General features: G+C 34.2%; 1 protein-coding gene across 1 annotated transcript in view; it reads left to right on the plus strand.

Moving 5' to 3' along the window:
- SPECC1L (sperm antigen with calponin homology and coiled-coil domains 1 like) overlaps positions 1–14,896 on the plus strand; it is a 70,738-nt gene that overhangs the window by 37,673 nt on the left and 18,169 nt on the right. Inside the window, exons 10-13 of the mRNA XM_085305809.1 lie at positions 2,416–2,506; positions 4,314–4,397; positions 6,219–6,375; positions 9,954–10,056. Coding sequence (XP_085161935.1) covers positions 2,416–2,506; positions 4,314–4,397; positions 6,219–6,375; positions 9,954–10,056 — 435 coding nt within the window. The remainder of the gene's footprint in view (positions 1–2,415; positions 2,507–4,313; positions 4,398–6,218; positions 6,376–9,953; positions 10,057–14,896) is intronic.

Raw genomic sequence — 14,896 nt, forward strand, 5'->3', positions numbered from 1 at the left:
CTGTTCTTCATAATTAAAAATAATGATTCTTCTCCAGTATTAATATTTTTAGATTTTTAGTTTTGTTTTAAGGTGTTCTAATTTTATAATGCGTCTTTGCTGTAAAATATTGTTCTGCCATGTCTTCTGCTTTGTGTATAATTTAAGGCATATATGTGTAATTCAGAGAGTTTTTAAGGTAAAGTATGCATATACTCTTGAGGATCAGCTGTAAACATACAGACCATTTAACTTAAGTTCACTATAAATCTCATCTAAAAGAAGTCCTTAAGGTTTCTAGCTCTTTTTTTTCTGCTAGACATCCCTGTAGACTGGAAAGCGATGAATATAAGACCAGGAGCACAGATTGCAAAGTATCCTTACTGATTTCTGTCTCATTAATAGCCTCCATCAAAAGCATTTGACTCCCAAAGACTTTTGATCTTGTTATCAGGGATTTGAACGTTGGTATGGAGGACAGAACTGGTGTGTAGCATTTAAGCCTATTTTAGAATGTATTTCCAGTTGGAGGGGAAAAAAAACTACTTAAAAAAGGATTGGTAGGATGTGTACATATTTGATTCCACGTCACATGCATCTTGTTTTGTAAGTAAAACCTGCAAATTCGTAAAAAACTCAATGAAGCAGAAACGTTTCTAACACTTTAAAAAATGCTTCAGAAAAATTATTCTCCAAAAGAGATTTGTGCGATGCTGCTGGTAAGATGTTGCCAATTGGAACTTCATCAACATATTAGCTTGTTCGTTTTCCTCTAATTTTCTGAGTATTAATCACTACATGAATGCTCGTAGCTGAAGTAGTAGGGTAGTTTAATAAGAACTAGCAACAGCAAGGTTGAGCCCTGTCCAGCTCCAACAGGAGCAAAACTCAGAAAAGCAAACACTTTGCTTTATAACGAGGAGACAAGACAGATACGCAGCAAGTTGTCAGTTGAGTAATACCATCACTTTCTGACAATATCTGTAAAGGGTGTTTGTTTTTAAATGATACGTGGAAGTTAAGAAAGTGATAAAGCTAAATGGTTATGCACGCTGTGCCTGCTTTTTATCTACCTTTGTTTCCTGACTGAAATTCTATCTTTGTAATGACAATCACAGAGCTAGCCAGAATGAAATGTTTTTGTTTTAACTTCATTATCTTCCTCTATTGTAGTCCTGTTTCCTTTTTCTTCGTGTGTATTTTTTTAATTGTTTTTAAACAAAGACTCACTTTGATCATAGAATCGTAGAATCAGTAAGGTTGGAAGGGACCTCTGGAGCTCATCTAGTCCAACCTCCCTGCTCAAGCACGGTCACCTAGAGCATGTTAGACAGGGATATGGTCCTTTATTTAAACAAACAATCAAATAAACAAACAAACAACAAACAAACAAAAAAAACCCAGGCTTTTTCGTAAGTGGGTGAAGTGAACTTTAAAGGTAAGGCAAGTCTGAAATAATCAGGTTTTATTCTGTTCCACTTCATTCATATAGGCCTGACTGCCTTCAGTTTACTAAACAATTCTGTTGGAAATAGTAAGGAAAGATCCGCTTAGCTGCTATTTTGCAAGTTCTTCAGAGACAGGAACAAAATACAATGGAAAACTTGATTTTATCATTCAAATAACATATGTTGGTTTCAAATCTGCAGAGTTGATGCCAGTTCATAATTCCTTTTGCAGTTATGAACATGAAAGGAGTTCGTAATTTGTTTTAAAGTAGGACAGAAATTACATTGACTTTATAAAAAGAAAAAGATTGCATTTGTATTTTGTTATGTATTTGACAAATACTTAACAACAAATTTTTTTTCAGTTGATAAAGAATCTCAAGTTGTTGACATTGTGAATAAAGAACACTTTAATTTGGATTTTTCTTAATGAAGAGTAGTGGTGTCACCAGCCCCCAATATCCTCTTATCCTAACTTTCCAGGGAAAGACATTAAGTTGTAAAGGCACATGTTAGTGATATAGAACAAGCAGTAAAATTTTGGCTATGCGTGTATAGGATTAAATGTATCATGTTTTAACTAGAACAGGTTTGTACAAACAACATAAATGAAGATGAAAATTAACACAAAAACTGCATCTGATTTCAATTAAAGGCATGTAACTTCACAATGTTAATTTGCAACATGGTTTGTGAAACAGGCTTCAGTTTAAAGAAATAAATGTTACATCAATTTATACAGGAGTGTATATCTGTATATAATAGATATGTACATGTGTATATATATATTCAGATTATGAAAAGCAACAAGTAAAAAGGACACATTTCACTAAATATTTCACTATGTATGTTTTAAAGTTCCTTTATTTTTAACTTTTTAAAATCAATAATGATGCCTTACATTAGAATTTATAAAAATTATTCTGTAATTCACTGTTTTACTGTTTTTACCTTTCAATTAAGTGATATAACTGCTTTTCTGTTTCAGAGGCATTCTATAAGTGGACCCATCTCAACTTCAAAACCCCTTGCCACCTTGACGGACAAGAGACCAAGCTATGCTGAAATCCCTGTTCAAGGTATTCATTCCAATTCATTTAAACCTTTCTAGTAAAAATATAATTTTTTTTTGTATTTGATATCTATTTGTATCCAAAGCATTACCATGTAATAAACTTCTAAAGCAGAATATTTTAACTTTATTATACTTTAAATAGAAAATGCAAAACAAATTTTAATTATTTGTTTTGTCACATATGGTGGCTTAGCAGAAGGATTCTTTTTGGATTTTCAGTGAAGCCACAATTACATCCTGCTGCCTGGGCGTTTTGTCAGTTTTTAATGTTTGCATAAACTGAGATCACTTGTAAAATCAATGCAAGATGATGTTGGGGATGTGTTCCGCTACTGTTTTCCAGATCTTAAAAAGCAAACATCTGATGTTAGGTTGTGGTATGTGGTGGGTTTCTTGTTTGTGTTTTTTTGCACCCCTTCTCCCCCCAGCTGAAATGATGATGATGGATAACATTGTATATCAATAAAAAAATATGAACTTATCTGTCTCCTGAAGATTTCATGCTTAATGAAAAAATGCATGGAATGTGATTGAGTGTTGATTTATCTGTTTTCCAGTATTTCTCCATTCTGTGAACTTTGTTTTGTCTCTGAAAACATTGTTCACAAATGTGCTCTTCCTGTAAGAATGAATGGCTATCGTATGTTGGGCGTAGCTCTCTGATCTATGCCTGGTTTAGGGGTTTTTTTTTTTTTTTTTGTAGATGTTTCTCAAGATAATCCCCATACGACTCCAGCCTGTATATTTCCTCTGTTTGATATTCCTGAGGTCTGAGGCTTTCTAAAGTTTTTTGTAGCACTTCATAATAGTCTGTATGTGCCAGATTTCCTTCTTGCTTTTGTTGAATGCATATTGAGGTTATTTGTTGAATGCAGCTGGAGTAGAGTTTTAATTTTAGAATACTTTGATATTTTTAGGAACATTGAAATGCCTTTCCAAGAAGATAGTTTAGATTTCTTTAATTGTTACAGAGTTTGTGGGTAGAGACAAGCCTTAAACACAAAAAGAAGTGGTATGCTTTATATTGTTTTTGTATTTTCATTATATGCAGTTAATGCAAGAGCAGGACTGAGAAATGGCATAAAGCATGCCAGACAATTCCTGTTTACAACTGTTCACATTTTTAAAGCATATTTTTAGCAGAGTATGTTTCCTATCTGTCATGTTCTAATTAATGAATTGGATCTCACATTTTTTTAAACGTCATTGTTCATTTTCATACTTTTTGTATTCAGGTTACTATCTTCTAAGTATTTTTACAGCAGTATAGTATTCAGACCTTTTGTATACAGTTTAAATGTTTTATTTGAAGGAATATTTATTTTAAAAGTTGACATCTGTTAACTAAAAAAAGCTAATTTTGATTTAATATTATAGAAGATGGAGTTCTGTAGTCAGATTTTAATCATTGGCAGTAGGCAGAACTGATCATTTGCTACAGAATGTAAAAACATTTTGCCACCACTGCATAGGCAAAACAAAAAAAGTCAAAGAAAAAAAAAAAAGCAAACACATGTGAAAGCATTGGCAGTATGCTAAATGGGAATCCTTGCTTAGCCTTTTGGTTTAACAATTCATTTTTAACAGACCAGGGCAAGTGTGTTAGTAAAAGAGGCTTTAGGGAAAATGRATTGAGAAGGTCCTGATGTATTGGTGACAAGCAAATTTTAGGCCTTCTTCCATGCAGATAAAAAYATTTCTTGTCAGACAAATTCATTCAGTAACTGGTGGATAACATTCATGGCTTGTACCTGAATCTCTTAGATTTAACTGAAATCTTTGATAGTGACATTTTCTTTTTCTTTGACCAGAACACTTGTTGAGAACATCTTCTACCAGCAGGCCAGCATCTTTGCCGAGAGTACCTGCTATGGAAAGTGCCAAGTCTATTTCGGGTAATATCACGTTATCTAAACTTCTAATAAAAATAGCGACTCTTCATTTCGCTGCTGTGGATCTTTTTCAAGAGAGAACTTCAGTCTTCAAATCACTAAGCTGTTGTCTAGAACTTTGGATATTTTGAATGTCTTTATTTTTTTAGTCTATGAATTTTCTATTGGAATATTTGAGAGAAGATACTTATGCCCAGTGGTAAAACAATATTGTTTTATCTCATCAACAGATTTTTTTAATTGCTTTTCTAGTGTCCTGTCTGCTATTGCAGTCTTGCACCAAGATACCAGATGTTTATCACACATGTAATAGATTATTTCTGTGTCATCTTTTCCTGTATTAAAAATAATTTTGGTAGGTGAGGTATATACGAAGGAAGAAACTATTCCTTGCTATTACCTATTACTACTTGAATGTAGGATTTTTTTTTTTCTTTTTTTTTTTCCTTTATAAGCAGAAAGGGAACCAGAGAAATATATTCTCCTTCTGTTTTCTATTTCATTTTTATTTGTGAATTTTTTTTCAGTAGTGGAAAAAAAATCACTACRTCTTCTAAAGTGAGAGGAAGATTGTTTATTTTATGTAACAAATGAATAATTATACGTTAACTAATGCATGCTCCATAGCAAAATTGCTACCTATTCTGTAGGATAAAAGAATATTTGCACTAAATCATTTTAAAATAGTTGTTGTGACTGGCAGAACCTGTAAATATTTTTAAGTGTTACTTTTATTTAGTGTTTACTGTACTTTTGATGTTAATAGTGGATTTTTAAAAATTAGAATTGATAAATGCAAGTTTATATAGAGTATTAGTTTATTATCAAGCTTATGTCTCAGGGTCAGCCATGGTTTCTAAAAACAAATCTTTAAGACTTATATCACAATTGGTATGATGCTGAAAATGGTACTTGCCATAAACTAGGCAAAACCAATTTGAGACAAATATCAAAAAACAAGTCTATATTTCAGTTTCAAGAAGAAAATGTGTTTTAGATTATTTTGATTTATGTCTTACAAACATCCACCCGGAAGTGTTTTCCCAACTTCTTGTGTCTGGTGTTTATAAAATAACACACTTCCCTGAAGCTGCTGGGAAATAATTATCTGAAATATTTGGAGAGTTATATGTTTGATTTGCACAAATGTAAATTATAGTAACTATGTAGGTGTAAAAGGCAAACTTTGTACTTTTAACTCAAAACTCTTCTGTATAGAGGAAATGTAGCCATTCTGAATTTTGATATACAGAAAATGATTATTGTGCTGTCATTCATTCAAAAAAAAAAAAATCCTGTTTGTCCTTTATTAAGTTGAAGCAAGCGTTTTTCTGTGGAATGTAGCTGAATGGTTTCAGGTCAGTCTTTAAATTTGCCTGCTGAAAACATTTAATTAATATCCAGAACATCACTTAGATGTCAGTCCTTGATTATGATTAAGCGGATAAAGCAACTGTCATTTCTAAATTACTTTCTTCTTAACTACCTGTGCCTTAGCAACATAAGAGCTTGGATTGGAGGAAAAATAAATAATTTGGTGTTAAAATTCCTTCCCATTCATGAAATCTCCCAGGTGGAGGTAGTGTATTCCATTAAAATGCATTCATCAAATTTTCTTTCCTTCAAGATACAGGCTTTATCATAAATGTGGTGGGGTAGTTTAAGTCTGTGCAAAGTGCAAATATCAAGAATAACATTGAAGCTTGGTATTATATATGGGTTTCTATGCTTGATTTGTGAATTAAATGGTTGTCAGAAAACAGGAATGAGTTTAAAAGGTTTTCTGTTCCCAAATGATAACATATGGGCATTTTTTTCACATAGTTTCTCGAAGAAGTAGTGAAGAAATCAAAAGGGATATCAGTGCGCCTGATGGAACATCTCCAGCCTCTCTCATGGCAATGGGTACCACCTCACCACAGCTCTCACTCTCATCTTCTCCTACAGCATCAGTCACCCCTACYACCAGAAGTCGAATAAGGTAACTTTTTTTTTTTTTTTTTTGGTACCCTATAATGTGTTAATTTCATAGCTGTCTACTTGCATGTTTCTAGTATATAGCACTAAGCTTGCAGATGTTACTGCCCTCCATGCAACACTGATGTTTAGTAGTCTTTTAAGAGCTTGAGAAAGTGTTTTCTGCAACTCAGTATGCATTTTAGAAATTAGACAGAAGGCTTTTTAGAGTTCATTAGGTCAATACCAAAACTTTATGCTTCACCAGAAAACCAAGCTAAAATATGTCACTAAATAATAGCATCACATCAGCTCAAAATACCATGAATCCAAAACTAAGAAATGAGTTACAGCATAGTGAATATGCCTTTGTTTCAGAATGGCTTGGCCCCATGGAGAAGACACAGTAAACTTTAATGTTCACAGCGGGAGACAAAAAGCAGCATGACTAGGTCTTAATTCTGGACATGGCTAAGTCTCCTAAATAGCCATGAGTGAAAGGGCCTGGGCCATGTGTCCTTCAGATGAAACCATAATGACAGTGTCTGTGACAAAGGCCAGACACTCCCATCTCATTAGTAAGATGAAAAGATAAGTCTGTGATAAATTTAAAACTTTTCCTATCTGTAATGTTTTCAGCCAAAGGACTTCAAAGTATTTGAATCTCATGTTATACAAGTGTATTTACTTATGTATGTACTTACATATGTACTCAGCCTTACTTCGTAAGATTGGGAAACTGGTAGACAGTGGTTAAATGACTTTCTCAAGACCATTTAACATTGAACTTCCTGACAGACTTTTGTACATGAAAAATATTAAACTCTTAATATACTGATACATTGCAATATGTAATAATTACATTTTGAAATTGTAGAATTATTTTTAGCTGTGAATGCCATTGAAAACAATGGTCTCCCTGAAATCTGTTGAGGCATACCTCTCTGCTGCTGTCCTTTCACTGTGCGGAAGGTTAATTGAGCGTGGATCTGCAGGTGCTTCACAAGCAGCAGCGGATATTGTGTGTGTTAGCGCACAAATTTAGTTGTAATTAGTTGTAAATAGTTGTAATTATGGTATCATAATTGAGCTGCCAGAGCATTGACCGAAATGCTAAGCACTATAAGAAGAAAAATTGTTGCCAGTGGGGCAGTAGAATCTGCAGCAGTGATTTGAGGTGATGAATGGCTGCTTTRGAGTTGTCCTCACAATGTCGCTGATGGACTTTATTTTATATGATTGGGTTTCTCTCTTTTGCTACTTTTTCCTGAAAGTTACTGTAAAATGAACAGTTATTTTTAAAGTTCACTAAAAGAAGTACTTGCAGTTTGTGCCCTGTTCTACCTGAAACTTTGGCTCTTTGATTTGAAATGCAGTTGACCTAATATACTTACTTGTAAGATTTATATAAGTCAAACCGTTCCTCATTTTCTCTATACAGCTTACTTTAATTAGTTTCCTTTGGTAGTGTTTTCATAACTGAGAACTTGATACAAACCATGYGCTTTTACTGGAATTTGAGAACAGGCTGTACAGCTCTCTTATGGCTAAGCCGTATGTTTGTCGTGAAGGGGGAGATTTTAATTTGAGTTCTTGTATGTTGTCACAAATCTTTGCAGGTTGTCTCTGCTCTCTGTTTTGAAATTCTTATAGCATTGCATAATCTTCATTGTAGAGTGAATATGCAATCCTATTCTCATTCATTTAGGTCATCCTTAAGCTAATACAGCGGTTTGGGTTGCTGAAGTCTTTACGGATTTGAGGACCAAAGTACAGAATTTCTTGAGGGACCATTCTGGCCTTGTGGTACCTGTAAACTTTATGATGCAGTAACCTATTTTGATCACTTCTTTCATATCAAAAATATCTAATTAGCAGCTTCCATGTAGTGTTAAAATTCTCTGAAATTAGCAGTTGAGTTTGAGGATTCACATTGCTGGCTTTCAAACTAGAAGATACTGTTTACTGTTTATTGTCCTGCTGTGCATTTTTTTATGGGTGGTTCAAATGCTGCCTATTGACATCTATCAAATACTGCCACATATTTCTTTCCAAGGAGTTTTGAGATATAGGTGTAAGGAGCTTTTGATCTGTAGTACAGTGAAAACTGGCAAAACAAACTGCAATATGTGTTCTAAGACACTAATCTTAAGTATATTTCACTGCATGTTGGCACGTGATTGCTTTTGTTTGTGATGAACAACAGATGCTGCTGTCCAGAACAGTTACTGTTATTGCACTGATAGGACATATACATGAAGGAATTTTGCTTTCCATGGATGCTCTTTTTTCCCCTTAGCAAGACCTACAGATTTGATACCCCTAAGTCTGTAGCAGATGATCCACGGAAATACCATCCCTTCTTTCCCCCCCTCCTTCTGTCACTAAATGGATTGCAGACAACAAAGAGTTAAAGATTTAGGAATGATTGTATAAAAAAATGTATTTCCGATTGGAAGTATCCCAAAGATTTAACTTACAGTAATACAGTTGTGGATATTGTTAGAATCTGTATAGAATTATTTCATAAATGGCAGATGAGGAAATCTTTGTAGTACAGATTCTTTGATAGCTCTCTTATTTTAATTTTCCAATGGGAACCTATTAGAAGTAACTTGATATCCAGTAATTAAGCTCCATGAAGGTATAATACCTAGTCTTTTATTCAGAGACTGTTCACTATAGTATCTCCAGAAATATGCACTGAATTGTATAACTAGGTCCCCACAAAAGTTATAAGCTCTCTATTTAATATAGGTTTTTAATCTAAATGTTTGTTTCTGAAACCTGGTAAAGAGATGCTTATAATATAAGACTACAGTGACAAACTGGCCAGTCCACATAAGATCGGGGAAGAGAGTAATGATCCTTTCTCAGGCAATTAAAATCCCTCCCCCCCACCAACCCACAGAAATACCAGCTTCTTTGGGATGATTGAATATAAATTTGATAAGGTTTCTTGTTTTGTTTTATTTTTTAAATACATAAAAATGACTTAAAATAGTTTGATACACAGGAGATTAAATTGCTTTTATTGGGAACTGAACATTCTTGTTGCAAAAAAATCATTACTGCCAGTATATCAAATAGTAAATCAAACTAGTTTTCTCTCTTCTCTTTGAGAACTCCAGCTCTCAGGCAAATGTTCTGTAGCAAGTGCATGCAGCTAATATTCAAACTTGTTGTTGTTTCAAGGTGACACTTGTAATCAGCCATGAGATGCAAGAGAGATACCATCAGTTTATTCTTTTTCTAAATACTAAATAAAGTCACTTGAGTTAGCTTAATGGTTTAAGCTGGAACTTACCGTGTTCTGAGTTGAATTTAAACTCTTAGAAAAAATATCATTGGGATTAAAAGACCTAGAAAGAAAGTTTAATTTGAAGGGAAATAAAAGATGGTTTACTAATGAAAGAAATTCTCCAAAATAACCTAAATTGCTGAAGCTTCTCCAGGTATTTGGATGTATTTTATTTTTCAGTCAGTAGTGCTGCATCATTTTTCTTTCTTTGAGGTGCTAATTTTTTTTAAGCCTTTGCAATAGTATTTTTATCACAAATTTTTTTTGCTAACTGCAAGTTACTCTTCTCTCCTTGTTCCTAGGGAAGAAAGGAAAGATCCCTTGTCCGCCCTAGCAAGAGAATATGGAGGATCCAAGAGAAATGCCTTACTGAAGTGGTGCCAGAAAAAAACAGAAGGATATCAGGTAACTGCAGAGCTGTTTAACGTAGCATACTTTTAGCTGCAACACATTAGAATCTGCCAATGGCATAAAGCAGGCTGCTCCACAGTTCACTGCATAGATTGCAATGGAACTGGTATGTACTGTACTCTCTTCTTGGAACATACGCTACGAGTCCTAACCTAACATTCATAGCTACTTAGTCACTTTGCTGCATGTTGTAAATGTCTTTTTTTTTYCCCCTTTCTTTTCCTAAGGGGAAGCTGACCTCCATTGAGACACTTTAAAACAGCAGTTTTAGAGATTGCTCGTTTGAAACTATAATGTAAGATTAGCAATGTATGTATTTGTCTTTCAAATGCAGTTGTAACACTACTTGAATGTGAGAGTTTTTTTAGCTAATTAGGCCAGTTTTATTTGGATCTTTCAGTGTGATCCCATTTAGTCTCTATTTGGGGACAGTCTGTTTTGCATTGTCTTGCATTTTGTACTTGGCTTTCTAAGGCAGTTACAGATTTTTTTCATTTAGTCCAAATGTTACCAGAAGGTGAAAGAACTAACAAGATAACTGTCCAGAATTCTCCTGATTGCGTTATTTTTTCAAAAGAATAGTGGCTTCGGCAAACTAAACCAGGATGTTAATGGTCTGACCGTGATGTACTTGTTTGGTTAACTTGTATTGAAAGTGTTTGGAATTCACAGCACAGTCCTTAGTTTAAGAACTTTACTCTTTCCATGACTTGAGACTCACAATGCAGGAGGAAGTTCAGAGCCGCATAACAGGATGATCACCCATCCATAGGAAAAGCAGTCTTTCAGTACAATGGACAGACTTGTGGTATAAGCCCTCCCCCCCCCTTCCTGTGGCACGTCTAGTACTAAATTGTGCTGTTTCTGAGAATAAGCTGCTTTGTGGAGAGAGCCTTTCTCCTTCCCCACCTTCTTAAAAAGGCAGGATGTTATATTTCTTTATAAATTCTCTAAATCTGAGTTCAAAAATATTTYCCCCCTGTTATCTTGAAATGAAAGATGAACTTGACAGCTTCCTTAACTGGTTAGGAAAAATAACAGAAAATATTCCAAATCTTTCATTCTATAGCTGTGTAGAGGGACAAAGTCATTCTTTTGTTTATATTAGTTGCTTCTTATAATTACTCTTCTTGATTTTTATAAACATTAATAGAAGACTAGGTGGCTGCTTCTCCAGTAACTGTGATAGGGTTCTCTGGCTTTGCAGTAACAACACAAGCGTAGCGTACAGCATCTCTAGAACCAATGCATGCCTGCCACCTGCCTTTTCAAAGACAAGGCTAATGGTAGGAAGTTATGTGAAGTCAGCTTCTGAAGAAGGGTTGTTTTTTGGTTTGTTTGTTTGTTTGTTTTTGCTTTAGATATCCTCATTTTTCATTTCTCTGTACAGAACTTAATTTCTTTCAACATAACTTGAAACTTAGTTCTGGTTGAACACCATGTTAATGGTTTTCTAATGTTATAAATAGATCTAATATTGTATTCATTATGCACAGTGTTTGTCCAGATTTTGGGGATTTCAACACCACTATCTATCAATACCTGATGAGCATCTCTCTTTGGAAATAGAAGCTTCACTGAGATTTATTTTTACTAATTCTATGTGTAATCAAAAGTGACATACAGTAAACAAGCATCAAATAGTGAACTCTCCCTCCTTCTGAAACCTGTTCCAAGAACTGCAGTGCTCTTTCATTTTTCTCTCCCCAAAATATTACTAGGTTACCTTTTCTTACTTCCAGCTTCTCCTAGTGTCCTTGTATTTCTCCCTTTTATCCCCAGCATCTCCCATCATGATAACTTCTACTTTTCTCCTGTACCACTGCCTGCTTTTGTTTTRTTTGTCATCAGCCAGAGCCAACACATGCTTTTCAGAGCTAACTGCAGCTGTCTTCCACCTCTGAGCTGCTGCGTGGGCCAGACAAAACAGATGAGTCCTAAACTTCCMTGCCTGAATAGTAATAGGAGCACTTTCTGTGCAGTCATCAATTTTAATTTTGTTAGCTATTATTTATTTATTTATTTATAAGCATCATAGGTTAAGGGAACAGTACTTGCAAATAAAATCTGTGGCAGGTTCTAACGTCCTGGAAGAATATAACCTTGATCTGAAGAGGTTAAAAAAAAAAAAAAAAAAGGTGGGGAGGAGGTCCTAGAAGGCTTTTGTTTCAGTATGTTCATTTGTTAATTTTTTTCATAATAATGTTATATCAATTTTTCTAATACAAATTCTAAACAAACTACTAATATATAAGTAAAACTTAGTCCTATAAGCCAGCATCTGTTGAGTATGGCTTTGTCAATATAGACATGTTTACTTCTTCACCACTTCCCAATAAAAATCTGTTTCTGTGGTCTAGTTTTCTTCCACTGACTGGAGATACGTGCATATATTCATAGTTTTTATGCATATTTTTACATAAAATATTTATTTTTAAAAAGTTCTTTTTGTCTGCTCAAGTGAAATGGAAAAAGAATAACTCCCCCCCCCCCCCCAGGAAATTACTTCCAAGCTGTTGACTAAGCATCTTCATTCTAGAGACTTGAAATTTTGTAAATGCTGAATAATTTAATGAAGTTAGCATGGTGATCTCTAATTTCAACCCATTGTAGTTGAAGGATTTTTTTTTAAAGCTCTTCACACACACATGCTGACAGAAGTTTATACTAAACTGTACTTTCTGCCTGTGACAAACACAGTTCCACACAGCAGAATTTCTTTTTTTTTCTGTGGTTTTATGAAGATAGAAACATAAAAGCTGTAGAAGGACCTTCAAGGTATAAAATGAAATAAGTTTGCTGTGTAGCTGTCATTACAGTCTCAAGTCTTTCCCTTTTGTGAATGTGTTATGATAAACAAAATACCTGACATTGTTTAAAAACTGTAACAAATTACTTCATTGGGCATTCAAGCAAATGTGAAAGGAAATCAGTGAACAGATTTCTCAAAATATTGTAGTCATGAAACTACTTAAATGTATTTCTAAATCTAGCATTGGAAAATGGTGGTTTGCAGAACTAACAGCAGGCAGATTCTCTATCAACTTTCAGCTAGACTCTACAGTCTAGGAAGTATTACATATTAACAAAAAGCCAGGGAGTTTAATTGTATTCAGTATTGAACAGATCCCTAAGCCTTGAAAAAGCACAGTTGTTCTTAAGTACTTAGATAAACTAGGAGCAAATTCCCATTAATTTTCACATGAGCAGGCATGAAACACCTGAAATTCGATCATATGCTGGCTTTGCTCAGGATCTGACATACTGATTCAGCGTTCAGAGCCAAGTGCTGCATTTTCCAGAAAGAAGAGAATCCTCATGGCTCCTCTAAAATATGTGCAGTGTCATAAAACTGTCATAAATTCCAGATATCTTCAAAGCATAAAGCAATCCCGTCCAGCTGTTACAGAGCATTTACCCTAGCTGGAACACAGCTACTTTCATTTTGAGTAGACAACTAATAAAAGTCCAAAAAAGGATGTGAGCATGCATGTTTCATGTTAAGAAGGGGACCAATAAACAGGATATGGATATCTTTTACCCATTCTTATCTACAGCAATATTTCAATTTATTTTCCATTATTTGTCAGTGTTCTAAGAGATAGTTCGCTTCCAGAAATCTAACACACAAAACAACAATTGTCACAAGGTAGCTGCAAGGATAGACTATTTTTTTTACCCTTCTTTAAACTTTCCACACCTTATTCCTAATAGCAGATACATTGAAAGACGTCTATGAGTTAGCCTTTCTAATTAGCAGAATACTGCCTTTTCTGGAACGACTGCCAAAGTTTTATCTCCTGTACAGATCAAAGCTGTATCTTTTCATAAAATCAAATCAGAACTTATTAACTACATAGCCGAAACAAACAAAAAGAGGATTTAGTGTTTTATTAACCTTTAGTTTTTGTATAAATACTCCAGTGCTTGTTTAAATATTCCACCGAACACAGAATTTGGTGACACTATGGTACTCTCTTGACAATAGGATAATTACCTTTGAATTGATTATGTGATATGGGTACAGCTGCTCTGAGCCCTAATTAAAACTTTTGAAATGAATGTTTGATCAGGAAACTATAAAATTTGTTATGGGCTCAAACTATAAAGAAGTCTGTGGGTTATGTTTGGTCAGCATGTTCAGATTAACATGGTGACTGTGCTCTCCTATAAAATGAAACTGTCTAGTAAGAATTTGACTTTTAACACAGAATTGCTATGAAGACAGAGTTACTTTGCATGAACCATGTTAGAAATAGTGATTTAAATTGATACTGGATTTTTATTACTGTTACTGCAGTGGGTAATATAAAATTGCTAATATGTATATGCGGCTGCAACTGTTCTTTGTTTTTGAAATGGAAATTTCTTTTTTAGAAGGAGCTCTATATTTGCCTTGGAAAGAGCACCGTCTCCATAAACCTGGAGAAGTGTCTGGTATGGCAGGGTGGAGAAAGGATATTTTTGAGAATTGAAATCGACTTTAATTAAAATATATTCCCTCTCTCTGCCTTAAAGAAGAAAAAAACAAATCTAACAGATAAACTCAGTATGTCAAAACATCAACTATTTTATATGCATCAATATATGCAAATTTGATTTTATATGCATCAATCAAAAGACAATAATTTTACCTTTCCTTAAGTGCCCTTCCCTCTTTCTTTTTTCTTTACTTTTAATTTATCCCCCATTTCATTCAAGAAAATAAAGGCTTAGAATGCTACCCAAGCCTGTGAGATTGGGCAGACTAATTTTAGTTTAAATATTTATACTTTCATTCGGATTAACGTGCAAATGAGGACAGCCATGCAGATGATCTTCAGGTAGAGGTGCT

The sequence above is a fragment of the Rhea americana genome, unplaced genomic scaffold (genome assembly GCF_003343005.1).
Source record: "Rhea americana isolate MKP2758 unplaced genomic scaffold, rheAme1 scaffold_227, whole genome shotgun sequence".
Lineage (NCBI taxonomy): Eukaryota > Metazoa > Chordata > Aves > Rheiformes > Rheidae > Rhea > Rhea americana.